This window comes from Scomber japonicus, chromosome 19 (assembly GCF_027409825.1).
Source record: "Scomber japonicus isolate fScoJap1 chromosome 19, fScoJap1.pri, whole genome shotgun sequence".
NCBI lineage: Eukaryota > Metazoa > Chordata > Actinopteri > Scombriformes > Scombridae > Scomber > Scomber japonicus.
In genome coordinates this window covers 20,613,634-20,640,967 of record NC_070596.1, presented here as the reverse complement: position 1 = coordinate 20,640,967, position 27,334 = coordinate 20,613,634, and the positions used below count along the sequence as shown (strand labels likewise).

The window sequence follows — 27,334 nt, the reverse complement described above, 5'->3', positions numbered from 1 at the left end:
GTATTGTGAAGCACTGATGATGTCTGATTTATAAAAGTACTATATAAATGAATATTATAGTATGCTGTGGCTCATTCCAATACAGACAACAAAATACTCTTCATTAGGTAATAATGATCCTCCTTTATTGTGGATAGGATACCTGTAATATGATTCATTTCATGCAAATGATGGGCGACGAAGCCCAGTGGGTCCAAAAATTTGTGAAAATCATTTAAAAATGTATCTGAAGCTTATATGAAGCTTCTGCAGTCTGAGTTAGTCATATCAAGTGTATCAAGTTTAGCTTTAAATTCCCTTTATGTTTCTTTGGACTGTTTTCTTATTGAGCTGCAGTGGAAGTGTAGTAGGGTGACAAAGAGGGAGGACTTTGGCATTAAAAAAGACTGTAATGTTAAAAGATATCCACTTGATTTGACTAATTTAAATGATGCTTCATATTAACTTCAGATTAACTTTTATACACTGAGAGAGGACTGTGGATTTTGGCCCCATTACTTACTGTAAGTATATAAATTATCTTCTAACGTCCAGTATGATTATGGCTTCAATGTTCATTTGAGTATATGATTGTTGTTTTAAGACAGACTTGAAAAAAAATAGTGAGCTCCTCCTTTAATCACCTCCACTCTGTAGTAAAACAAACATATCTAAACACACTTGACTGTACCATGTCTGTCACGCAGGGGTATTAGAGTAAAGTTAGGCTAAACTGTAATAAGGAAGGGGAAACAGGTCATATTAAAGCACTCAGTGGAGGTGTTTGTTATAGTTACGCTTAAAAAACTGACTTGAGTGATTTAGAAGTGTTTTCTTGTGAAGTTCGAGCTGTATTGAGTGTATAAAGTAGAGCTCGGTCCCCGGACGGCTGAACAGAATAGAACAATCCAGTAAGCAGCGAGACAGACGGAGAGAGAGAGACTGGACCACTGCAACACCAACCATTAGCAGACAACTATCTAACTACGGCCGTCTGACAGTCATTTTTTTAATCTAACACATCACCCTCACCGGTAAACAATGTGACCAAGTGAGGAGAACACCTTGGTGAGGACTGTCAGAAACACATGACAACCAACTTTGGTTGTTGTGAGAGGCGCACGACCATGGCATCCCAGCCGAGGTAGGCAGACCCAGCCGGGGCTAGCTGCTAGCAGCGGGGCGCTATGGTTAGCTCCGCAGCCTGACGTTCATGTTAATTAGCCTGACGCGTCCCGAAAAGTAAAAGTTTGAAACCTATTGAAAGTATGTGAAAGTAGCAGCAGTGGAGGTAGTCTCGGTTTGGTTAATTATGTGTGTGAGTGAGTCTGTGTGTGCGAGTGAGTGTGTGTTTTATGGTTAAAAAAAAAGTGACAGACATGCAGGGTTTTAGCTGGATAAGCAGTTCGGGTTGGGGGTGGAATCAGCTGGAAAGAGCAGGCTGCTGTGATTTCTACCAGCTGGTCATCCAGGCTGCTGTGTTTATATCAGATATTTTACGTAAATTAACCTTCACATGCTATTTTTTTAAGCAAATGTTACGCCTATACCAATGCACATTGTAGTTTCAGTGGTTTTTGACACTTAATTTCGATTTTGTTTGTTTTTTTGTCAGCTGTGACTGACTGTCTACTCATGTAATTGAACTAAATATTAAATATTATCATATAAACAGACAGAAAATGGTGACTGAAAAGCTAACCATTCAGTAACATCAACATGTAACCTGAGATGAACTGTGTTTCCCAGTGTGCTGCTGACTACTCCTGCAGTACTTCAGTCTTTTTGGCTACAACTTTTCAACTTTTTTTTATTATTTAAAAAAAAAAGGCATGATTATGTTCATTATGTTCAGAACAACGCTCATGTACTCATTTAATGACCTGGCCTCAACTTTCCTGCAGGCTTCCTAGTCTTAATGCAGCACAACATTTTAGTTAGACTGCTGGCCAGCCAGTCAGTCAGAGCAATATGAAGATTAAAGCAGGCATTCAACATAAAAGACATCATTGGCATCCATTGCAGACCAACTAAAAGAAGTGAGTCTTTGATTGTTATAGTTTTATAGGCAAATAAACATAGAATATAGATTTAGAGTGGTGGTTGTGTTGTTGCTTTATACCGATTTATTTATATATATAATATATTATATTTGGTTATCATCTCTGCTTATAAAATAATACTGTCTGACATTCATGTGCCTGGTTTGTTTCAACCAAGAGAGGTCTAAACATTTGGGAATTAGAGCATACAAATTTTGCAAACATAATAGTGAAGAGCAAGTTGATTCCTTCACTGTCCAATTTGCAAGTTTCATAACAGAAGAGTTGATGATTGCAACCCCAGATTTATTTTAAATATATGAGGGGTCCTTTTTGAGCTCAGTAATCAACTAAATCGTGCAGCGGTGTGGACATTTTTATGGACATTAGACTGTAAGCTAGTTGCATGGTAAAGTTACTCTTGCACCACTATCATTTAAGGACTGTAATTAATCATTATTTTTATCAGCAATGTATGTGTTGATTGTAATGAGTCCACCGAGGCATCTATTTGAATTGTCAAAACCAAAGATATTCCTTTTTTAAAAAACACACAAAAAGGAATCAATCATCTCATTTAAGGATGTTTTGCCTGATAAATGACTTAATCATTTTACTTAATTGACTCCTTGTGTTAGTAGAACTTTATTTTATTGCTCTTAGCTTGTTGCTGCTGGTGGAGATTGCGTAAATATATGTTGCAAGAATATTACAGCTGTTTAAAGCATTAAAAACTGATGTGTATTCAGAAAACACCCTACAGAGCACCAAACATGTCTCTCTCACACTATGGTTGTGTAAGATGGGATATTGAATCAGGATCAGTCTCTCACCTTCTTCCTGTAATGCTGCTGAACTATGTAGGAAGAGTAAGTGGTTTTTTGATATTTTAAAACGTTTAAAAGTTTGCTTCTTGTTCTTTTCGGCTGTCAGTCTTGTGACACTCCTGTGTATTGGAAGTCAAAAATACAATTTGGCATGTACTCGCATCGCTTACTTTTTAGTATAAATAAGAGGTTTGGTGCTTGGCTAGGAATATTTGTGCCTCCTGTATAATTGGTCGCTTTGATGTAAGTTTATTAGAAGGTGTTGGTGGTTTATGGCTCAAAAAAGAGTGAGATTGTCATTGTTTATCATTTTTTGTATTTCTTATTGTATTATGTTGTTTAAATGCGCGCTCCTCATGTCATTTACATTTTTACTACCAGCAGAAACCCAATCTCGACTTTGATATCTCCCACTCTGAGGTTCAATGGCTTCTTTTTATATTTTAAAACATGTTGGCTTTTAACAGGATGGCTTGATTTGCTGGAGTCGTATCCTGAAGTGGTGTTACCGCCTGCTCTTATATGGGTGTGTTTCCTCAGATTGAGTGCCTGTCGTCTCATGTTTGATTTCTTTCTGAATGATGTGCTTTCTTGGATGAGCAAGCTTGTTTTCTCACTCGCGGAGTTGTGTCGTGCAGGATTTTTTCTGTATAATCTCCACCTCTGTGAAAAAACGCCAGGATACTTTTTCATTCTACTTTTAATTCCAGTTCTGGTTTGGCTGCTTCGGTATCAGAGCTGCTTTTCTCGTGGGTTATTCTGTCATCTGGACAGTTTGTCATTTCACCTTTTATTCAATCAGCATCTGGCGTTTTGTCATCTGTGATTGGGAAACCATTATACTAAAGTCAGGAAAAATGGCTCGCCAAGCTGCCAACAAGAGCTGCCAGACCACTCAAAATAGTTGACAGTAGTCCAGACGGGTAAATGTTGAGCCCTCCTGTTAAATATTGTTTTCATGCAGATGTAACTAATTATTTAACGATTAAGATTAAATCATTGGAAGTTGTGAGTACTGATTCTGGACAGTTTATTTTTTCCGTCCTTATAAATTCAACCAGTGCTTTTATTCTCAGGGGCAGCTTATAATTATTCATGTAGAGCACTCGTTCTGGCACTTATGAATCACTTTTTTTTTGTTTTTACTGGTAAGTCATAGATGTGAGCAATCTACAAAAACCTTTGTTTCATGGTTGTTTTTGGACGACTAGCACAAAAAGTTATTACAGACACAGTATGTTCCTTTAACATCTGAGTAATACTGATGTAGGACCTTTGTATGTGTGTGAGAGTGCTGTCCAGTATTTTGGCCTGGCCTCTCTGGTACATTAACCCCCAGAGACCTCGGCCGACATTACCATCTTTCACAGGCTGTAGCAGGCTTGCTATAGTGATACTGGTATCAGATGAAACTGGATGACCTGAGGCATCCACTGGTACCAACCGTGTCATGCCAGCTTGTCGGGAAGGGACTAAACAACACCCCAAAGTTAGGGTCAATTTTGACAAGGAAAAAACCAGCCTCTCAGCTCATGATATCTGAATGAAAATCCTTCCATGGTTACCCACAAGTCCCCCATTTACAGACATGCCCACTTTATCCACATCCCATGCCTTTTCTTTTTGCATGCAACATATACTAATATTTTACAACTATTCTAAAAATGGTGTATTTCTACATACTGGGTTGTCTAAACAGTCTTATAATTGTATAAATTGGGTATGAATGGAGAGCTGAGACTCTTCAGGATTCACTGAGCCCAATTGTATTCATGTATGATGATGTTTGTCTCCACAGTAGCCATTTCATTGTAGTGAGGCCATTTTTAAAAAAACATTTTTTGCAAAGTTGACCTCACTGTATAAAATGACCTATTGTGGTGTCTAGGATAATCACAGTCTCATGATACTTTACAACCACAAACAAGAGACCTACAGCATTGAGAGGATGTTTGGCTTTCAAAGGTATTTTGACTACAAGAGGGGAGGTTTCTGACCAGTTTCCAAAACAGAAGTGCAATTCTTAGAAGCTATTGATACCAAATCAAGTTGTTTCCTGTGTGTTTTTTTTTAATGTTCCTCAAGTTATTGCTTTCTTAATGTGGTATATAGGGAATTTGTATCCATTTTCGAGCTGTCAAAAATGGTTAAAATTTGCACCAAATCAGTGTAACAAATGGTATCATCTCAAAAATTGCTGCAACAATGTATGAACCATCATTGAGCTTGGGAATGGCATCACATACTTCCACTATAATGCTCTAAGCACTTATACTCTCTAAACTTTCAAAATTGAATAGGCGGTAAACCAAACCCCAAGGTTTATAGCAGATTTATGACTGGAAAAACTTGACACACAGTGCTGAGCATCTCACATTAATCTTAAGGCTCCCAGCTTCTATGTGTCATATACTGTCAAGCTGCTGCCTGCTGTCTCTCCCTAAAATCCCCTGCCCCCCCCCTCTTAAAAAAAGACAAAAATGGGTCTATGCTGGGTCTCTCAGGGTTAATGAGTAAGTGCTCATCTGTTTGGCTTAATCCCAAATCTGTGCTGCTCCACTTGTTGCCATGGAAACGGCCCACTGGGGCTGCTGTCAGTGAAGATGATCAACACTATATTTTTTTTTTGGGAGGACGACCACAAACTTCCAATTGTAGATTGGGTGTCCAGAGTCAGTTTATTTTAATCTTAGGGGTTGACTCCATGTGGCCTTTTGTTGTTCTACAAAATCATTCATTGTAGTAAACAATTGGGTTTTTTCGCAACATATGATTACTAGCAGTCATATTTATCCATTTGATGTTTATATGGGCTGTATGTTGTCTTTGGGGATTACAGAGAACAGATGTGAAGGTTTTGGTGAATCCTCATGGCGTCTGTGAGTCTAATTACACTTGTCTTTCGATATAATGGGCACTATCTTCCATCTCCCATTAGACACTGCTGCTTAGCCCCTCAGGTAAATACGCCTGTGATAAGATGCCATAAAAAGGCTTCCTCTAAATTTTGTGGTATCTTTAGCCAAAACTTATTTCATCATAAGGGTCAGTCAGAGTTTATAGGTGTATAAAATAGAGGCAAATGAATAGAAAATACAAAAGAAATGTAAAATACTGACTTAAGAAACTGGCTTTATTAAAGTCACACTCACTTCTTTAGTAATGGAGCATGTCAGCAGTCTTAGTTTGATGGTTGGACATTTTAGCATTTCAGGCAACAATATTGATCCTTTTTAAGCATTTAAATACATTTAGTGACCCAGTGAACATGATACACTTATACATGCAGTGTTCATTTAACACGTGTTCTTTCTATGTAATGTTTAACAGTGTAAACAATGAGGAGAGGAATCTTCTTCGCCGCCAAGCTTGGGAACAGAGGATCCAAGAAACAAGCCAAGCCAAAGAACTCAACCCTGACAATGTGCCACTTTTTGGAGAACCGTACAAAGTAAGGACTCATGTATATGTATTTATATATATAGTTTGATTTATATGTGGAGTTAAAGGTAGTCATGTAGCGTTGATTTTGATTTATATTTCAGAGTTGGATTTGACCCATTGATATCACCACTGTAACATTAGATGGATGTGTCATGCTTTAAAGGATATGGTCTGCAATTTTTCCGTATTTCTTCTTATTGTCAACAAACCTCATGTGCACAGCCAAATCAACAGTGAACTCATACTGCTTACAAGTATTATGTATGTTTCCAAAGCCTGGCATATTATATTCCGCTGTGCTGAAGTCCAAGAATGATTAAAAACACATCAGTGAGTCACACAGTTGCACAGTCTGACATGTTCACGGTAGTTATGTTTAGAAATGGCTTTATGCTGTATACAGAACTACTTTCTGGAGACTGAAATGTGAGTGCTGTTATTAGTCTATGGATTCACTTCACCTGCACCTCCAGCCAGAGAGAAACAAAAACAAATTCAAGTTATTCCAACATGTCATATTATTTCTGTCCATAGTTAAAATGGTAAAATTAGTTTTTGTGTTTCTTTTTTCTGTTTTCTTTTTTTAGACAAACAAAGGGGACGAGCTTTCCAATCGAATCCAGAGGATGCTGGGCAATTATGAAGATGTGAATCATCCCAGTCCTTTAACCATTGAGCCCTTACCCGTTCCTACTTATGTAACCTTCTCACAGTCAGATCAAGGTCACCCAAACCCAGATAAATCAGCCAAACCTCCATTCCATAACCAGGCCCATTACATGTCCAACCAAAGCCAAACAGGTCCCTCTAGTAACAGCTACTCCTCTCAGCCCACTAGGGCGTCAACTGCGTCTGCTTCTCCCAACCACCATGGACATTCATCCACTTTGTCAAAGGCTTCCTTTAACCACAGTCATCTCAGCCACTCAACACATCAACAAAAGAAGAGTGAGTCCTTCTCAGATCTCAGGGAGCATGTCAGCCTTCCTCAGGAAATGTCTGCTCAGGCTCCTGATGCTAAACCGCAACCCTTCCTACATTCCAGTGACCACAATAACACAGAGCCCAAAGACACGGACACTAAGGACACCTTTGATTTCCATCTTCTTCAAGGGTCCACCGATCACCCTTCTGCCAGCACCATGGATGTTTCAACATTAAATCTTAAGCAGTCCCCTAAAGATGCATCTCTGCCTCAAGCCAACAAGGGTAACACGCTACCCTCGCAGACCTTCCCTCCACTCCAGTCGTCTAAGCAGCCCAGCGTAGTCATGACCCAGAAGCCAACAGCGTATGTGCGGCCCATGGATGGCCAGGACCAGGTGGTCAACGAGTCACCTGAGCTCAAGCCTTCACCAGAGCCATATGTACCTCTACCAGAGATAACGGTCAACAAACCTGACCTGGGCAAAACAAAGATACTGCCACAGTTTTTGGAGGTAAGTACATTATTTTAGATCTCATAAGTGTAATATGATACGATATGATATGATTTCTACATGTAATATCGGTTGTAAGATGAGATGGTAGCACTAAATAGCGACCAGATACATTAATGGCGGAAAAATATTAATAAAACAGCAGAAGGATCAAATGAAAAGCTGACGTCTAATTCTGGGCTCTCTGTGGCCACTCAACAGGCTTCACATTGACATTAAACCATAGTGGTCTTGTACTTGTTTGCAATACAATGATAACGACAATATTAAACTAGCAGCTGCGTGAGGCTGTAAATTGGAGCCGCTGTGTTTTGAAGTAAATGCTAACATCAGCATGCTCACATTCTCACAGTGACAATGTTAACAAGCTGATACTCAGCAGGTTGAATCAATCAATCATTCAAACTTTATTTATATAGAGCCAAATCATAACAAAAGTCATCTCAAGGCACCTTACACATATGGCAGGTCTAGTATGTATTCTTTAATTTAGAGCGTACTCTTTCATTTGATATATAACATTAGCACTAAACACAAAGTACAGCTGCATCTGATGTGAGTGTCATTAGTTTTGCAAGAATTTGGTCATAAAAGCAAGTACTGGACACATTAATAGTAATAATAGTTAATTGAATATTTTGGCGTTTTGTCGAACAAAACAAAACATTTAATGACATCACCCTTGTGCTCTAACATTTTGTGAAACCGTAAACCCTAAAAACAATCATGAGTTGCAGCCCTGATATTTTCCTCCCCTGTAACATAAATATTGTGATGTATAGTACGTAATTATCTTGAAATATAACACGTGCTACAGAATCTCGTGTGCAGAACTTCCAGTGACTGTGGGGACAAGCGAGGTCCTACTTATTAACTATTTCTCAACGCTGTTGTCTAAGCTTTGATTAAAGTGAACTACGGGCTAAGAGGATTGTACGTCTGCTGATCTCGGGATGTTCTCTGAAATCTCTTCATAGTTTTGATATTTCTGCTTGACTGTTCAGGCGTTTAAAAGGATCTTTGACTTTCTTTGTTTTGAAGAATTTGGCTGAACTCCAGTTAAACTCGATTCATCGGTTTTCTGTCACAACCACACACACAACCGTTGCACCTGCACACACACACACACACACACACACACACACACTCACACACACACACACCCAGCAGCACAGCCGGGCTGAATAAGCTGCAGTTTTCTCTGCTAAGAAGAGGAGAGCTGATCTGTCGTTTCAGCACTGACATCGCAGTGTGTGCATGTGCAATAGTCAAATTGTAGCACGTGTGACATCACGGAAGGCAAATTAACTCAACACATCATGTTACACCTTTTTTTTCCTGCTTGATACAAAAGGGAAAACTTGCACTTGCTCTCATTTGCCAAGAATAATCTACAAGAAAGTCTGGCTGATATTACATCGTTTTGCCCATTTTAAGGGTTCTTGGATACAGAGTTTGATCAGTTCCCGATGTGCTCTGGTGAAGTGTTGCATTCAAAGCACGCCTCCCTGGTTGGCACAACTTGAAAATGAGCACAGTTCGCTTTGTTTGATTGATAAGCGGCGTTGAGTGACATGAAGCAGCTTTTGTGATCATTTATTCAGCAGTTGTGCATAACATGATTCCAGTTGCATTTTATTCCCAACAAATCTGTCACTGGTCAGAGAGCAGACTTCCTTGTACACCAACAACACACTGACTGATGGTATTCAAATCTCTCAAAATGCAATGTGCATTTTAGAAAACGTAGCAGCGTTTCAGAAGTGCGTTGGAAGTTTTGTTGTCGTCCTGGGAAGTATTGTTTTACACTTGAGTGCCACTTTCCTGTTAACATAATAGCGTGTTGTGTCATGTCTAACTCAGGTGCGTAGTATGGTGTAGGCATATGTGGTGTGTAGCCTGTGGTTTGTGTTTTGTGTGTGTGTGTGTGTGTGTGTGTGTATTTGACCCGTCTAGCTGCCTCTGATAACTTAACCCCTGGTCTCAGCATAACAATAAATGAGCTTTGTCACCAACTTACATAACTACTCTGGGGGCCCATTCACTGACCTTATCTCAAACACTGTCCATTCAGAAGTAAACACTGAAAGAGGCCTGAAAACAAACCCAACTGCAGCCTGTTGACTCATTCACACACAGACTGTTTATCGGACGCTGGGTCGGCCTACGCTGCTCCCTGATACTGCATATTGCGTCACTCATACACTGTTGTGTTTGTAGTTGTAGCTCATGGTGATGCTGAAAGGGCGGAAAGATTTTTCTAATGTTTTGTCTACCCCTTTTCCATCCCTGCGTGGGGGAGTGACGGCAGAATATAAAATTCTCTATGTGCACACAGGGTTGTTTTTTTTAAAAATATTTAAATATTTGCCATTAAGAAGATAACAAGAACATTTCTCATTGTTTATGTCAAATGTGATGTTCTACTTTACTGTACTTAAACACCCTACTCACCATACCAACAGGTTAGCCACCTGGATAAGATAAATTCTCTTTTAGTGCAAATGGTGATACCCTTACTCAGGAAAGATGTGCCCCTATGAGTCTATATTAGCGAGGACCATATGTACTTCAATCAATAACAAACAACCTGAGATGTTACCGGGGATAAGGGATAAAGGCAGTTTTTTTTTTTTACCCAGGCACATACCATAAATGTTCCAAAAACATGAACTCCTCAACCAATCCTCCCATGTTTAGTCTTCATTTTATAATTGCAACCAGGACTTTCACTGTTTTTCAGACATTTATTATTATTTGTTTCCTTTCTGCAGACAAGAACAAATGAAGCTCAGTGTGTGGAGGACATCTTGAGGGTAAGACCAGCTGTGTCTTTTTCCCATTTGAATCATGTAATGCATGACAACAGATTACAGTATTTACATCTGACATTTAAGTTTACAACATCTTAACCAGTTGCTGTTTACACAAATATACATGATTACTGACTCACACATACGTAGCCCACCAAAGCAGCATTGTATTTCTCTGTATGTTGTGAGATTTTTGTTCTAAATATATTCTTTATACCGATATCTCCTGGAAACTCATATTATGGCGTATTATAAAAACCATTAGACTTTAAATTGTTGAGCTCTGAATTATTTGTCTTTGGAAATAAAGAGTTTAAAAATAATTCTCATGACCCCCCCCCCCCCCCCCCCACTCCTCCTCCCTGAACCCAAAATGCCAAGTCCATATGGTTGGGAGCTAGTGTATGCAACAACACACAACAGCAAAGTCGTTTTGACCTAACAGCAGCAAACTTCATTACAGCTGTGATGGGGCAGTAAATGAGAGTGCAAAGGCCCATATTCGGGAAATGATTTACTTATCTTTAACAGGGTTTAGAGCATCCTGTTATCTATCAGAGTGCAGGTTGTAGCTGATATGACAAAATTAAGCTGCACACATGTTGCCTTTTTTTTAAATACATGCATACTTCTAGTTGCCCAACGAGTCTGTGAACTTGAGAAACTTCTGAGAAAAACAGACTTTTCTCCAGCTTTTTGTCTCTTCTGGATCAACATTGTTTTCTTTATCTCTGTGTTTCTGTGTATTTTCAATTGTGCACTCACTTCACAGCTCTAATGAGTCTCCGAAGATCAATGCGTGTGCCAATGAAAAAGTTCGAAGACTAAGACTGCTATATCATTTTTATTCCTTAACTATTTTCGCAATCATTCCAATCCCTGGGTAATGTTTTTATAATATTATTTTTGAAATGATCTAGCAGCATGTTGTAGCTTTCAGTAAACTAACTATATTTATTTGTGAAAGGCGCTATATATAAATTTAACTGACTGTTTAATTTACAAAGAGTTATCAGTTAGGTACCCGGTGTATATCGTTCCTCTTTTGGCCTTCAGAACAGCCTGGATTCATCTGGGTATGGACTAAACAAGATGATTGATGTCGGTGTAATAATGGAGATTTATGTGGAAATGATTGCATTTGCAGCTGAATACTGCGCAGCTGCACCGTGTCACTGCCAACAGCTCTGTTAACCTCATCCCAAATATGCTAAAACAAGGCCATGGTATTTTGCAGGTCACGCAATCAAATATAAAAAAAAAACTGTTTCATTTCAAACTTTTAACATTTTTAAATATAAATGATGCTTAATTTATTAGACATTCTTGAAATCGTATCAGAGGCTTGGATGTGTTTTAAGGAACTTATTCCCCACACTATCACACCAAACCAACAATCTATGCTTTCTGACTGAGCCACGTAGGTCTTTTTCTGATGCTGCTGTGCCCTTTAACTTTCTTGTTCTTTGCCTACAAGAGTGCCACCACATGCTTTGACTTTTCCATGTTATTCAAGTCAGATTAATGTTACATTTTGATAATAATATCCACCCCAACGTTGAAATTGGAGGTTTGGTTGTTGCTCGTCTGTTTCCTTGAAAGATTCTTGCTATTCTCTTCCGAGCCCACTTAACCGCAACTTGTTTATGCTGTTACAATGCTGGTACTGTTTGGGGTATTTTTTGCACAATTCTCAGTAAAACTCTTGAAATGTTTGCTCATGAAACATGTTTCGGGGATGCTAGAACCGGTTTGGCTAGTGCAAATAATGCGCTGTGTTCAAAGTTAAAGTTCACTCGTTCTGTCTGCTTGGTATTTTTTGTTTTAATTATGATATGCAAAGGATTTATTTCATTATATCAAATCGGAATCCAGACCTAGTCAAGATTCCTAAGACCAGGTTTCCTACTCATCAATCATAAGTTTTAGTGATGTCTTCCTCTCTGTGTCTTCTTGTTGGCGGCTGACATTAATGGAAATTACAGTGGCATGATCCTCTTCTGCAAGGAGAGTGGATATGAAGCAGTCAGTGGAGTTAACACGATTTCCTAAAAGGATTTCCACTCTGATTAACAATGATGTAACACACATGACAAATATAAACATATAAGAGAAAAGAGAAACCTCCATCTTGCAGTAGTATAACATGTGATGTAAGTGTTGGTTGGACTGGATGAGTTCACTACAGATACAGTGGTAGAGATCGTGAAAAATGGAGACTGGCATAAAAGAAGACAAAAAGGAGTCCACTGTTTTATCAACCCTGCATGTATAAATGAGTCACCTAAGGTTAAAACAATGCATTTCTGTAAACTAATGCTGAAATGGAAAACAGTACTGTTGAACTGGCCGTGGCACTAAAGAGAGAGGGAGAGCCCTCTGATGGGCACTGTTTCCAGGGTTTGCAGTGAACATTTTTTGGAGGAAGATTACATAGAGGAGACCTTTTCAGTCTGGCAAGCTAGTAGCCTGACGTTACTCCGTCTGTTTTCAATTTCACTGCCTATAACGCATGCTCTACCCACAGACCAACATATTCTAACAATAGCTGTACAGAGTCATTGAAAACATCTTTCACTCGAAGCAGCAGCACTCATGAACACCTGTTGCCCCCTTAACCCCTCCTCACCCCAACATAGAGTCTGACGTATGTCCCCAAGGCTATAGATTTCCATAGTATCTCTGCAGCACTTGATTTATCTGTTGGGAGCTTGGCTATACGATACAGTAGTTAAAATGACGGTCAGTAAGTCATTTTTTCAGATCACAACCATTATAAACAGCCCGGCCTGAGAGCATTCACCTAAAACTCACATCACTCCATGCCATACATTGTTTGATTACTCAGCAAGAGAAAGTCATGACAGTTATTGCAAATCCCCAAAGAAATATTACTTACTGTGACTCCACATTTTCCAAAGCAGTAATTTAGCTGTCACTTCAGACTCTCCAGACTTAACACTCCAGACTTAATCCCCAATTCCATCATCTTCCTCACCATCATCTTGATTCTTCTTCTATCAATGCAGGTTTTTTTTTTTTTTTTTTAGCATATGAGATAGCTAACTTTTCCTTCGCAGGGCCCAACTGCTGAAAGGTGTCACACATGTCTAGTGGTAAATTAATAAAAATAAAAACACAATGTAAAGCACAATAATTCACTTTTTCAACCCAACCACCTCAGAATTAAATAATCATTTTGATTGCTTGATGTTAGCTCTACCTGCACATAATTGCACCGATAACACTAATAAATCAACAATAAGAACCAATAGCAGTGGCAGTAGGCCAAATATATTTATATAGTTGGACATTTCTCAGTATATCAGTCTACTCTAGCTTTCGCTTTTTACTGAACATATATTTTAGATACTGTCAGTTGATAATCTGTCTCTGTAAAAACTAGTTTTAGTAACTATTATAGCACCTAGTAAAAAACAGAAAAATCAAAGTAAAGACCAGAAGAGAAACTAGACATTAATAAAAAGATAAGATGTGATTTCAGTCGGAGACCAGAAACTCTTCACTGTCTTCACTGGCCGATGGAAACAACGAACCTCGTTATGTAGCCTGCTAGCTATATCATGAATATACAAAGAGAACTAGATACAGCGTTGGAGGCGGGGCTCTGTCCCTTCCTATGCATTTTGCTCATTGGCACAGGACACCACTTCATACTGGAAAGATATTACCCAGATGTTGTTCATGCTTCCTGATCATTGGGTCCATAGAACATGAGCACCAGAGACTTGCACATGCCGAGCCAGTTTAGCCCTCCACTAACTTGAATGGGGACAAAATAATTGAATTGTGTGGCTCTTCTAGACTTTCCAAATGTTATTGGAACAAACGGATCAAATTCTGATACTGCAACGAGTCATTTCATGGGGTTGCAACACTCATAAAGATGTTTCCACTGTTTTATAGTCACTCCCCTTCCCATGATTGTGTGTGGGGGAAAATGCCTGTTAGGCTCCAGGCTGAGTGATGTGCATTCAGAGAACATCACTGTTTTGCTTGGCTCATCATTTTGTACTATTCTCTTCTTGTTAATTCAAAGAAGACTTCACAGACTGCATTTGTTTACTGTGTTATTCCTGGTAAAGTGAAAATACTGCATGAAAATTCCAGGAGGCAACAACAACGAACAATCATGTGTTGCTCAGATCATGCATCTTCCTGATTCTACTGTGTCCAACAGTGACTGATGATGTTTGAATGCTTTATATTGAGTTGAAGACACAAGAGTCTGTGTCTGTGCCAGGAGCACTTCACAAAATGCCAATAATGTATAAAAAAGTACAGTTAGTGTGTGTATACAAATCATGATGCGTTACACAGTAAAATGAGATATAATTACATTCCATGATTTCTGGAAAACATTTTTTTACACTAAAGTTACAAGAATATTCATATTTGTTATTGCTTTGGTTCTTCAAGTTTTAAAGAAAGAGAAACCGGTACTTTATCTAAAATACATGCGGGGACACTTAAACTGGAATCTAGTCTTTACTGGACAGGACAGACTCCATTGAAAGTGCATCGATTTTTATTTAATATTGAGCACTGCATGTTTTGTGTCTATGCTTGACTTAATGGGTTCATTAACAAATATCACACTTTTTTTTTTCTCTTTGTAGGAAATGACCCACTCATGGCCTCCTCTCCTGACAACTATACACACACCTTTCACAGAAGAACCCTCCAAGTCCCCTCTCCCAGCTAAGGTACGAGCTTAAAGGGTGTAAATAATTAAAGTGTGTCTTGATTTATGTTCACTGCCTGTATGTACACAAGAGGGGGTAGCTCTTAGTTACACTAATCTTCTTGCAAAACCTGCCCTGCAGCTTTAGCTTACCTTTAGCAGGCCACTGTATGAGAGCTAGACGACTAAATCCTGACTCTTGTGACACCCACACTAACCCAGTGCTTTTTCAATTCAATTCAATTCAATTCAAAACACTTAATTTGTACCCACAATTTAAAAGGCATGAGGAGCATTTATTTCAACTGAAGCTAATGCCATGCTTTCATGAAGTTACCAAACTCAAGTGACTGCTTTGCAAATAACTAGTCTCTTAAGTGCACGTCCTTGTCTTATTTTGCAAAAGAAAGCATTCATTTCTGTGGTGAAAAGATAATCACTGGCAGGTGTGTGTTGGCTCTGGTGCCAGAACCAGTCTGCCAGCAACACTGCAGCTTTCCTTCATTATCAGATCATTTACTGAGAACATACATGCTTCCCGAAGGATGAACACTTTCGGTTTTGGATGCTTAATGAGGCACCAACTAGTGGTCATCCTGAGGTCAATTGGTCAGCTATTGTTCACAAGAAAAGGAAACGCATATGAATGAATTTTGATTACGTTTGCTTTCAATACTCATGGTACATAGAGGATGTTGTTCGCTGACCCCTTGAACTTTCCTGTAACCTTTCAAATTTCTATTTTGGACACTGAGCTTTTCTCTTGCACCACTATCAGGTCAAATTGTCTAATTTTACACATGAAATTCATTATCTTATAATGTAACCAGCAGATTGTCATGAATTTTGATTATCCTCCATAAGAGATCAATCCTTTTTAAAAACCCTGTGGCCTTTTTCTGCACACCACACACAGGACAAAAGCTTCACCACCTCACTTGTGCTGAAGCTCTAAGATCAGCAAAATAATCAGGTTATAAGGCTATAACTAATAATTCTTAAGTTTTGAAGCATATGCCTGTTGTAGTTTGGTATAAATGTAGATCAAATGTACATCTTAATCATGCAGAAGTGTGACCCAGATTAAAGTTTCTTTTTCTCTGTCCTCACAGGAAGCAGGACACGTCTCTTCATGCGCAGGACAAAGTGAGTAACGAGTGAATGAAGCAGTAGAAATGCAGCAGATGACAAGGATGATAATAAATGATAAGTTAAAAAACCCAAATAGTTAAATAGAAGTTATGTTACTGCACCATCATTGATGTGACCTCAATCTCTTCTCTCCTCTCCTCTCCGATAGCCTCTGTTTTATGTTTTCCTTTTTTTTCTTCAAAGCAATGTTTCCATGGCAACTTTTACAACCCCTGTGGCCTATTCTGCAAACTGGCCACAAAATGCTAGAGGGGAGAAACAACCCTACAATTTTCTCTCAAATTAACCTCAGCAAAGACCAAACTATGAACATGTAGAGGAGAGGAATAGTAAACTCTTACTAATTTCTATCCTTTTCTTTCACTGATATAACATGTATTATGTTCTTTACATTCCTTTATCTTCATTCACCTCTTTTACCCTTTTCAGCACATTTTCTTTCTCTCCTTTCTCAGTCAGTACTGCTACTGTTAATCACTGAATATATTTACCTATTGACTAGACAAATGGTATACAGTGCAATCTAATAACAAAAGCTCATGTTTTGTTGTGCATTTTCAAATCATTTTCTATTACCACCATAATTGTATTGAGACAAACTATAAAAATCAAACACATGTCAGTCAGTCATTCAGTCAGTACAGTATTAAACTTTCACAAAGCAAATTTCATCGTCTATCAAGTGATACTGTTTGTCTGAGCAGTTATTATCTCCCTAATGTTTATATAGTACGTATTTCAGCTGCTTTGGCTAATCTAAGCATGACAAAAAGAGCATGTCTCAAGTGTATGTTTTATCAACACACATTGAGCAAGAAAATGAGTTTTTTGTGCAAGAGATGTGGAATTTAGGAAGGTCAGTAGTTTAGAAAATACTAAGAAAATATTCTGGTTACTGTGTTACTATAATAATGCTCAGTGACTACAAACCTACTGGATCATAGCAGTGAAACACCAGTGTGATCTTCTTCACATGAATAATATTGATTCAGGACTTTCGGAAAGTAATAAAGAACTGCTAATGTTGTACAATCTCTGCTGCAGGAGATGTGACTCTAAATCATCTGTTTTTGTTTCCTTTAGATTTTATGTTGAAATGGATAAGAGGTCGACTGATTATTGACCAAACCAATAATCGGCCGAGATCATTTTATTTTTCAGATTATTGGCATCGGCATGTTTTTATTAGCTGGCAGATGTTTTAAAAATCCACCTTTGGTGATGCATGCACTCCTCTGATGCTTCCACCACTCTCTCTGGCGCAACCCGACTCACTTTCTAAAACGGATATAATGTTGAATCTACCAGGAAATGATAAATGATGAATGATAAAAACAAATGACTCTTGAGCGCATCACTTTTTTACAGTAACATGTACTGTAGTTCTATTTAATGTTTGTTTTCTCTGTTGTTTCTTTCTAGAAAATATTGACTACTCTTCTACACGTCCATCCCATCTCAACCAGAAGAGCTCCTCATTGTAAGTGACACGGATCTTTAAAACGTTTCTTTCTTTTTTTAACTTCAAGATATAATGGAAGTCTTCAAGTTTACCTTGTAAACTCAGAAATCTGTACTCAAATGGCCACAAAGGTTGTTTAAAATAAAGTTGTTGTTTTTTTTTTCTTTTACTGAAGCATTTTGATAATTAGATGCTAAAATCGTAACAACATCATCCCATTCATTTCTACATAGACACATTTAAACACCCGCACCCCTCAGCTACACCAGAAGAATATGATTCACTGTATTTACTCAGTGTAGTGTTTACCAACACATCTAATAGCATGCAGGCCACAAAGTTAATGACTCAATTATAGGAGTAATACTACCGTGTAATATAATTGTGGTGTTTTCTTGTTCTGTATTTGTGCTATAGTTCATTTGAAGCAGCACATTCCAGCGGGGTAGAGTCTGCAAGCTCCAGTGACTCAGAGAGTAGCTCAAGATCAGAGTCGGACAGCGAAAGTGCCACTGAGGAGCTGCCTCAGCCCCTACTGAGCAGCTCAGTTAAAATGGAGGTAATTTGCGGCTTGGTGCACATATTGAATGAAGTGGTTACTCTTCCTCTTTTCTTTTTTTTAAAAAAAATCATAATTTGTGTCTATTTATAGCCTGATGCTCCAGCAGTGACCCACGGTGACTGGCAGTTAGGAAACTGGATCAGGTCCAGCCAGCAGAACTCCAGCACTGAAAGCCAAGATGTCCCTGAGAGCCCGGCGCACAAACAGCTACAGCCCACTCACAGCTCCAAGCACTCAAGTGTGGAGGTGATCGACCCCAGCAGGGAGTCTAAACCTCTGCTTTCTTCTCGCCAAAAAGACAACCTTCCCAAACCCCAGCAGTGCAGTGAAAGCTCTCAGCGTGACTATTACCCGAAAAGTAGCCAAAAAGCCCCCTCTGTTGAACTTAACAGCTGTACCACTTCCAGGAAACTTTCGGGCAACACACACCCCTCCAAACCAGTGAAGGCAGCGTGTTCAGATCACACTGAAACAGCTCTCATTGTGAAAACTGAGGAAGTTGTAGCCACACGAGACAAAGACCCGTGTTTCACAGATAGACCCAAGGTGAAAACGAAAACGGGTCATTGCAAGAAAATTAAGGTTAGCAGTGACACTAAAAGAGACAGTAAGAGGACTTCTAAACACACCTCACTTGACAAGCGAAAGGCCGAATCAGAGCCGCCGCGACCTGACGTCACGCCAGTCCCACACAGTCATTGTCCATCTTGCGGTGTGAGGTACCCTAACCCCTGCTCCTGCCCCACTCCAAGTCCTTCTCAGCCTGCTCAGCCTGACCAGCTGTTTCCGGCCCCTGCAGTCAGAATCAGTTGTACCATACCCAAAACAGAAACCATCTGCCAGAAGATGCCTCACAAAACTTCATGCCCTGCAACCCACAAGCACTCAGAAAAGACCGGGCATGCTGCCAAAGGTTCTCGGGACCCCTGTAGGCCTCCTAGATCCCTGCTGGTGAAGATTGATCTAAGTCTGCTCTCAAGAGTCCCCCAGACCTCAGGCACTCACCAAAGGATACCCAGCAATACAAAGAGACCAGCCCTGGTCGTAGAGCAAGAAGGAGGGGGCGGCGGCGGCGATGCTTCTACAACACACAAACACACCAAAACCAGCAAAAAGAGTATACCTCAAAATGTGAGAAATATAAGAGTTACATATATGTGCATGGTGAAAGTCCTGTTTTTTGTTTTAATGTGTGATTTGATGTCTTCTAGGTTGAGGTAGACAATAAAACTCTTCCCAGGAAAAAACTGAGACTGGATAACAAGAATACCTCATCAACTAATGCTTCCATCAAACTGGAGTAGGTCCACTAAATCAGAGCTATCCCAGTCATTTATTTATCTCATTTATTTTAGATAACATTAACCTTTTTTAGTTCAGTCCCTTCAGTCCAGTTTAATCAGCTCAAACAAGCTCTCTGATCTTCTCATCTTACAGAAGTTCCAGCAATCCAACAGAGGAGCAGGAGCGAAAGAAGGCCAAGAAAAACCCTGTACATTTGCAGAAGACTCAAACACCCAAAGACACAAATAAAGACTCAAAGATACACAAACGGCCTACTGGGGAGACCCAGGAGTCCAGTAAAGAGACTGTAAAGAGAAAAGACTCTAACAAGCACAGGAAGAGCAGCGGAAAACACACACAAAGCTCACACGTTGAAAAGGTAAACCTCACCCTATGCACCTTCTTTTCCTTAGATGTTAGGGATTGTTGCTGGTTAAGAAGGGTTATTTATTAACCTTTTCAGTACAATTATGACATGAACAGTGGAAGCTATTTAGATTTTAACCAAATGTCTGCCTTGTAATGCTCACAGAAGCCCCCAAAGAGAAGCCTTCCCGTCCCACCATCATCTTCACAGTCCACCAGGGAAACTGTGACCACCAGGCCTTTACTCAGATTTGATGACAGGTAAGATTCATTACTGTAGCCGCTGTTAAGGTGTTCTAAATCACAGTTTTTTATTTGTGTCCCCTCAAAGCCCTCCTTTGTCTCGACCTAGCTGAAAGTGCAATACTTCTTATGTTTCCAGACTTTTTCTCCTGGGGGGTAAAAATCCTCAGATCTTTCCAGACGTATATATGACAGTGTCGTTTGTAGCAGTGTTCTCCAACCTTTGAAAACAAAGTTCAGTGCTTCATGCTGCCACCTAATGGGAATATAGAAGAACAGCACTCCTGCTGTGTGCAGTAGGGGGTAGAACGGCTTTCATATTCAGAAAGATGATGAAATGTTTCCATGCCTATAAGTGAAAATATAATTTAATAGGTGTTGCTATAATAACTTTAGAGCAGTTCTTCACACTGAGCTGCTCAATGAATTATCTCCTGTGTGACCTCTCTCTCCTCAACTTTCTTTGAAGGGTTTAGCTATAAATACATTTTAACTGTTTGTGTTCAAATCAATATAATCAGACTCAAGGCAACGCCAGTGTAGAGATCACTGCTGTTCTCTATTAGGCACATTTTTAACTCCAGAGTCAGTATGCAGTTATAATTATGTTGCTGTTATTGAATGTCAATGAAATTGAAAGCAGCCTGCAATTTCTCAAATGTTCAACCAAATGGCAGAAAACCTGACAAAGCTGGTGAGTTGATGGATGATTGTTTTAAGGAACGGTGAGGTGGAAGTATAAGTGTGGGATAGAAGAAGTCAGATGGTGAAGATTTGATAATTCATTCAGTCGTCTTGACAGTTTTTTGTTAAAGCTGAGATTGTTAAACGTGCAGCTTAAACACTGAAGTATGCCATGGTATGTTGACATACCATGATTAATCTTTTTTAGGTTTAAGTTTTTTCAGTAACTGATTATTAAAGCTTATTAAAACTCAAAATGTCCACGGAAAACAAAGCAACATTTCTGGGTGTTTATTCAGTGTATCGCGTACTTTGTTTCATGATGACAGTTTTCATTGTGTTATAAATCGTTAGTCATATTGTTGTTAGTCACTGCTTCTCTCACCTACAGGCACTATCCAGTGAAGCATTACATAAAGGAGGCCAAAAGACTGAAACACAAAGCAGATGCAGAGGTAGGTCTCTTTAGTTTGTTTTTAAAAATAGTTTAAATAGTAATATATGTAACTTAACCAAATGTTCCATGTTTGTTTCTCTCTGCCTATAGACGGATAAACTCAGTAAAGCTTTCAACTACCTGGATGCGGCCATGTACTTCGTTGAGAGCGGCATTGCCATGGAAAAAGATCCACAGATTTCAATGTCTTCATACACTATGTTTGCAGAGACTGTAGAACTTCTCAAGTATGAACAAACTTCTGTATTTTCTGTACTACTAGCAGATGTTTGGAATGATTAGTTTACATATAGGCACATAGACTGCAGCTTATATAAAATGTCAAGCTATAACATGATTCCTGTATTATTCTTACTGTATTTTCCACTCTCATAGGTTTGTACTGAAACTTAAAAACACAGTGGACCCCTCTGCTCCGCCTGCAGAAAAGGACTTTTTAGCCTTATGGTAAGGTGTAAACGATGATTGTTGTGCTCTTTTATAACATGTCTGATAAGATGCTCCTAACATTAGTGATCACTGATTACTGATTTAGTTTGGATTTTAAGCTTGTGTAAAGAGGGCAGACAATGGGGGCAGCATGGGGTTTGATTTTATTCATGTCAGAGATATGTTGATGTTAATGATTTAACGCTGTGGTCATTGTGGAGGCTCTATGGTTGTAATGTTGTTAATTGTAGTGTATTGCATTGAAAACAGCAATGCAGCTTGTTGTTTGTGTGAGTTACCTCTGATAGCATTTATTTCAATGGGCAGTACAAACTGTTTATTTTAATGTTCATTTCTAAATGTGTGAATCAGTTCAGTATATTGGATTTATACTGTAAAACAGTTTTATAGCTTTATCTGTGGAGTAGAAACAGTTGCTACCTATCTTGCTGAAAAAGATACAAAAAGCAGCACATAACCCTAACCCTAACTCCAACCTTTTTAAAACAAGACAACACAATTGTTCAAGATGACAATACATCATTATTTCTGACACACACCTGAGATAGTTTAAATTGGAGAGTATATAAAAGAAAAAAATGTTTGCTTGAGTGCCTGGGAAGCTTCAGATTAGCATGTGATTCAGTTTTATTGTCATTACATGCAGTAGGTACCAGTACAACAACATGCAGTATGTTTAACTTGCTATTTTTTTTCCTTCATGAGTCATGTGAATTATGAATCATTGAGTCTTTAATAACATTTGTGTCTTTTAGTTTGAAGTGCCAGTCTCTCCTGCAGATGGCCATGTTTCAACACAAATACAAAACTGCACTAAAGTATTCAAAGACCCTCACTGATCACTTCAATGTAAGTATGAAGTTTTAACCACAATTATTGCTAGTTTTTTAATTAAATTGTTGTGCTGATGGAGAAAGGTTAGAGTTAATATTTATTTTTGTTTAAATTGGGACTTTTTTCAGAACTCTGCTCAGGCAACACAGGATCCTTCTGTCTACACATTAAAGTAAGTCTGCTTTGTATGTTACTGTATATCGCTTTAAGCTCTCACAAGTTTAGCTTCCTTTTAACCCTCTCTTCTTTTCTTTCCTGTTTTTCCTTTTAGAGGCATAGACACCCCGTCCCCTACGCCCAGCATGTCGTCTCCAGCCAGCACATCCACCAGCTCAGGTCCTGGCTTCAGCCGCAGCGGGTTGGTCGTGGGCCCTGTTGGCAGCACTGTGGCAGTTCCTCAGGCCATTGAACAAGTGGCATTCACTTACGTCAACATCACTACGTTATTCCTGAGCGCTCATGACATCTGGGAGCAGGCGGAGGAGCTGGCACACAAAGGCAGCGGTAAGAGTGGATGAGAAAGGAACGTGTGGCTAAAGCTCACAGCTGATCTCCTTTCTATATTTATGGTGGCACAGCTTCAATATGAAATGGATTTTTCGCTGTCACCCTCCAAATAATTAAGGTGCATTTAAATTCAAGACAAAAAGGCACTGGTTTAAATTTGAATTAAATAGATTTAGCATTAGATCCCTAATAAAATGTTTTCTTATGAAGCATAAAAAACAGAAAATCAGAAATGACTCGATTTCTGGTTTTATCTCTTAATCTCTGTGGCAGACAGGAAATTAATTTTCCTCACACTTTTTTTCCCCCTTGTCACAACTTGAGGAAATTTGTGAGATGTCATTCAGCTTCCTCCTTAAACCCGTATATATACACACACACACACACACACACACACACACACACACACACACACACACACACACAGGATTTAAAAAAATGAAAGTTAAGAAAATGAAGTTAAGCTAAAACTTAACTGTGTCATCAGCTGTTATTTTTAAGATATTAGATATTATGTTATTTTAGATAATATTCATTTAAGATAAGAACGATAGTTTTCAGTGAATTGACGCTCATCCTCATTGTTCTGGGAATGAAAACAGAGTTTTTGCTCACTGATATCAAAACATCCTGTCTTTGTTCATATTGCTCTGTTAGCTACTATGACTCACGAATAGTGACATGCACTTTTATATGTCCAGTGTGCCTGGCTACTTATACAAAGTCATGTTTGATTGGATGAACCTTTGTAAATGTCTATGAGCACATTATGAGCAAACATTTGAGACTATTTTACAGTAAAAGACGTAATGATATAAAAACACTGATTTTATGAAATATGTGTCATATAATAAGAGATAAATAAGCAATTAACACAGGATTCAAAGTGGGAAAAAGTATTATTATTTTTTACATTATGAGTTTTACAAATAGCATCTTTATTGGTAGAAAATCTGCTGAAGTGTCACCTGAGTTGTCACTGGACACTTTTTCAGAAAGGTGAAAAAAGGGTCCTAAAAAGTCACTAAGTTGGTTTAATAATTATAAAGACAGTTGATGAAAAATCCTGATAACTAATAATCAGTGGTTGGTGCTGCTAAGAGGAGTAGATCACTGATGTTGTATTATTTGTGTATGTTTCAGGTTTGCTGACGGAGCTGGACACTATGATGGGCCCATTGAGTCTAACATCAACTATGAGCTCTGTGGTCCGTTACACAAGACAAGGTGTCCACTGGCTGCGGCTGGACAGCCAAAAGGTAAAGTGACCAACAGCCTGCTCCTCCCACTAGATGCCTTCAGACCACCTGACGCTGACACCGTCTCTCAACACCTGGTTACTACATCTGCCGGCTGTGTTTTTTTTCTAATTTCACCTGGACCTGAACTCATCTCGTCAAAAAGGGAGACACAGATGTCGTCTCGGGTCTGTGGAGTTTCGCACTTGTTTGTTCTTTTGTTTCATTTTTTGTCTCTCTCTCTCTGTTTCTCTTTTTTTCTCTGGCACAAAAAGCAGGTTGCATCTGGTGCCTCGCTAGATTTAACACGCCTTCCTTTTCATTTATGAAGTGATGTCATCGACGGGGCTTTATTGAGGAGTCTTTTAACTAAATTCAGATGGAAACACATGAAATATAACCAACAGTGCCGTTTAGTGGCTCTACGATTCCACTCAGCTTTATCACGTGTTTATGGTGGTCCAAGCACCGACACAGATCTTATTTATTATTGTTACCATCACAACTTTTGTTAATGATGTTGCTAATATGATTTGTAACTCAGACTTCTGATTAAGCCTGAATGAAAATACCTAGAAAAGGCTCTTGAATCATTGAATTATGTCTGAAAAATATCACCACACAGTTTTATTTAATATCCCTTTAAAAAGAGAAAAGGTTTACTTGTTTCAGTCTGAAAGATTGGCTTGATTAAGATTTTTTTCTTAAACATAAATCACTGTCAGGATCACCCGTAATAGGTTTCTTTTTCAACATTTCAGTTCATCACAATATTGGTATCACAATGGTGTTTTTTCCTTTACAAGAACAAGGTGTGACATAATCTAATCTTGACTGCAAGCAGTAGCAATAAATCAAACACAGGGAAATTGTTGCTGCTAAAAATTGAGTGTCCAACAGCACTAACAAGTAATAATTAAATAAAACACATTTCATTTATTCAGTTTAGTCACTTTAATAATTCCTGGTTGACATTTCTATTTTCAATTCCCAAATTAGTTTAGTCAGATTTACAGATTTAATTCTCATACACATCAAGTTTGAAAGACTTAAAAAAAAGAATTAAAAAAACCCCCACAATGTTCTGTTAATGAGACATTTATTTATCCTCAAAAGACAATATTACAATTTTACATACATATTATCCAGGTTGTCTCAAAGCAAAGATGAATGTGGACACAGTTTATAATCTGCTCATGAATAATGAGTAAGAGCAGGTACAACATATTCAGACCGTGTAAAGGCTGTAAGAGGCCGTTTCTTCTCAACATGTATCAGGTGGAACTGAAGCCTGGACAGATTTCATAATGTAACCATTTCTTAAGTCCTCTACAGTAAGAAGTTAGTTTGCGTCCTGAAGATGTTTCAGACTCATGTTTTTCTGATGTTTCACTGTTTTTGGTTTCGTGGTTGACGGCTGCAGCTGGGGCTCGTGGGAGAGGAGGCGATTTGGCCGTCATGTTTTTGTGGCTGTGGCCGGTAGGTTCAGACCAAAGCAAACTTGATTTTTATGCTCATCTTGTTATACATTTTTGCACTTGCGCTCTCCTTCAAGTAAAAATCAAACAACATGCAAGAACAAAAAGAGGGAGAACTTTTACACCCGTCTTTCTTTAAGTATTGTAGTAGAAGTGGTTCTCATCGATTGGTCGTATTTGTCAGTTTGAGTTACTTTTTCAATTCTAGTGGGAAGACCACCGTCATTCAACAGATAGAAAACTACACTTATGTTCCCTTTTATGTGTTTTTGCACCAATAAGCTGCTTTCCTGTAAGTGTTTCTCATGCTTCTGTTCAGTTGCAAATTGTTTCCTAGACGAAGTAGAATGAATGGCCGAACTATTAAGCTTATTAAAAAATTGCACTTTGAGTATTTTCAGTTCATTTCAGTGTGCTTTTTGAATGAAAGGAAACCCAAGACCGGCAGGACTGTGCTTGTCTTGTACTCTCGTTTGTTGTCACTTTTAATCCAAGCAATAAAGCGTGCGTTTCGTTGGCTCAGAAATTAAGTGAGGTGTTGTTATGACAGGGTCTTGTGCCGATACACAAGGGGATACCAAAAAAAAGAATCAGTATGAAATAACGACGCCAGAAAAGAAGAAAAGAAACATTAGTTTGGATTAGCGCATTTAAAAATAAGCGCATTTCTTGAAATGAGTGCCATTGGGTTTTTGACATTTTTCGCTTGTGCTAATTCAGTTGGCGTGTCCGTGCAATTACGCGATAAAAGGGCTATAGAAGGATCACAAAGTGTTCCTAACTTTATTTTCTCACATAAATGATAAAGTGATATTTTTTTAAGTAAGGAGCGAGTACACTGGTGCCATGACGTTAGGGATTATTTTTAAGTACAGCGGGCTGCTATAGAAATGATCTTTAGAGTCTCTCACCACAAAGTCTTCACTGCACATGAGTTAAAAACTGCAAATTTTGGCATTTGACATTCATTAAGTAGTTAATAAATAGTAAATGTGTTTCTTTTTGTCTCGTGTCTTCCAACCTGTGGCTTTATTTCCATCATCCTCGGTCGTTGGTGCTTTGTTTATGAGCTACTCTGCAACAAGTTTACACTTCTTCTTCATGTCCAAATAATTATTTACTGGAAAAAAAAATGTTCAAAAAGGCTTTTTGAAGGATGTGTTTTTTCCTTTTGTGAAGTATGTAAAGAATTTGTGTTGCAGTGTACAGAGATGAATAAACACTGGAAATGAATTTGTTGTTTTTTTTACTTTTTTATTTTTCACAAAGAAAACAAGAATTACACATTTTTTGTTTTTGGCAGTAAAGGATGGTGAATGAATAAAGCGTACAGTGAATTACATATTTAACAGATGCAAAGAAATGTAG

General features: G+C 38.6%; 1 protein-coding gene across 1 annotated transcript; it reads left to right on the top strand.

Annotated features, from left to right (window-relative positions):
- Positions 1-922: 922 nt before the first annotated feature.
- aff1 (AF4/FMR2 family, member 1) lies at positions 923-27,199 on the top strand. The gene is made up of 19 exons (XM_053340157.1): positions 923-1,123; positions 6,179-6,299; positions 6,880-7,731; positions 10,506-10,547; positions 15,185-15,271; positions 16,362-16,395; positions 17,824-17,881; positions 18,281-18,422; positions 18,516-19,556; positions 19,637-19,725; positions 19,863-20,088; positions 20,242-20,336; positions 21,394-21,457; positions 21,550-21,686; positions 21,835-21,906; positions 22,665-22,758; positions 22,872-22,915; positions 23,015-23,247; positions 24,394-27,199. Exons 1-19 carry the CDS (start codon positions 1,068-1,070, stop codon positions 24,516-24,518), a joined length of 3,612 nt encoding a protein of 1,203 aa, XP_053196132.1. The 5' UTR covers positions 923-1,067; the 3' UTR covers positions 24,519-27,199.
- The last annotated feature ends 135 nt before the right edge of the window (positions 27,200-27,334 follow it).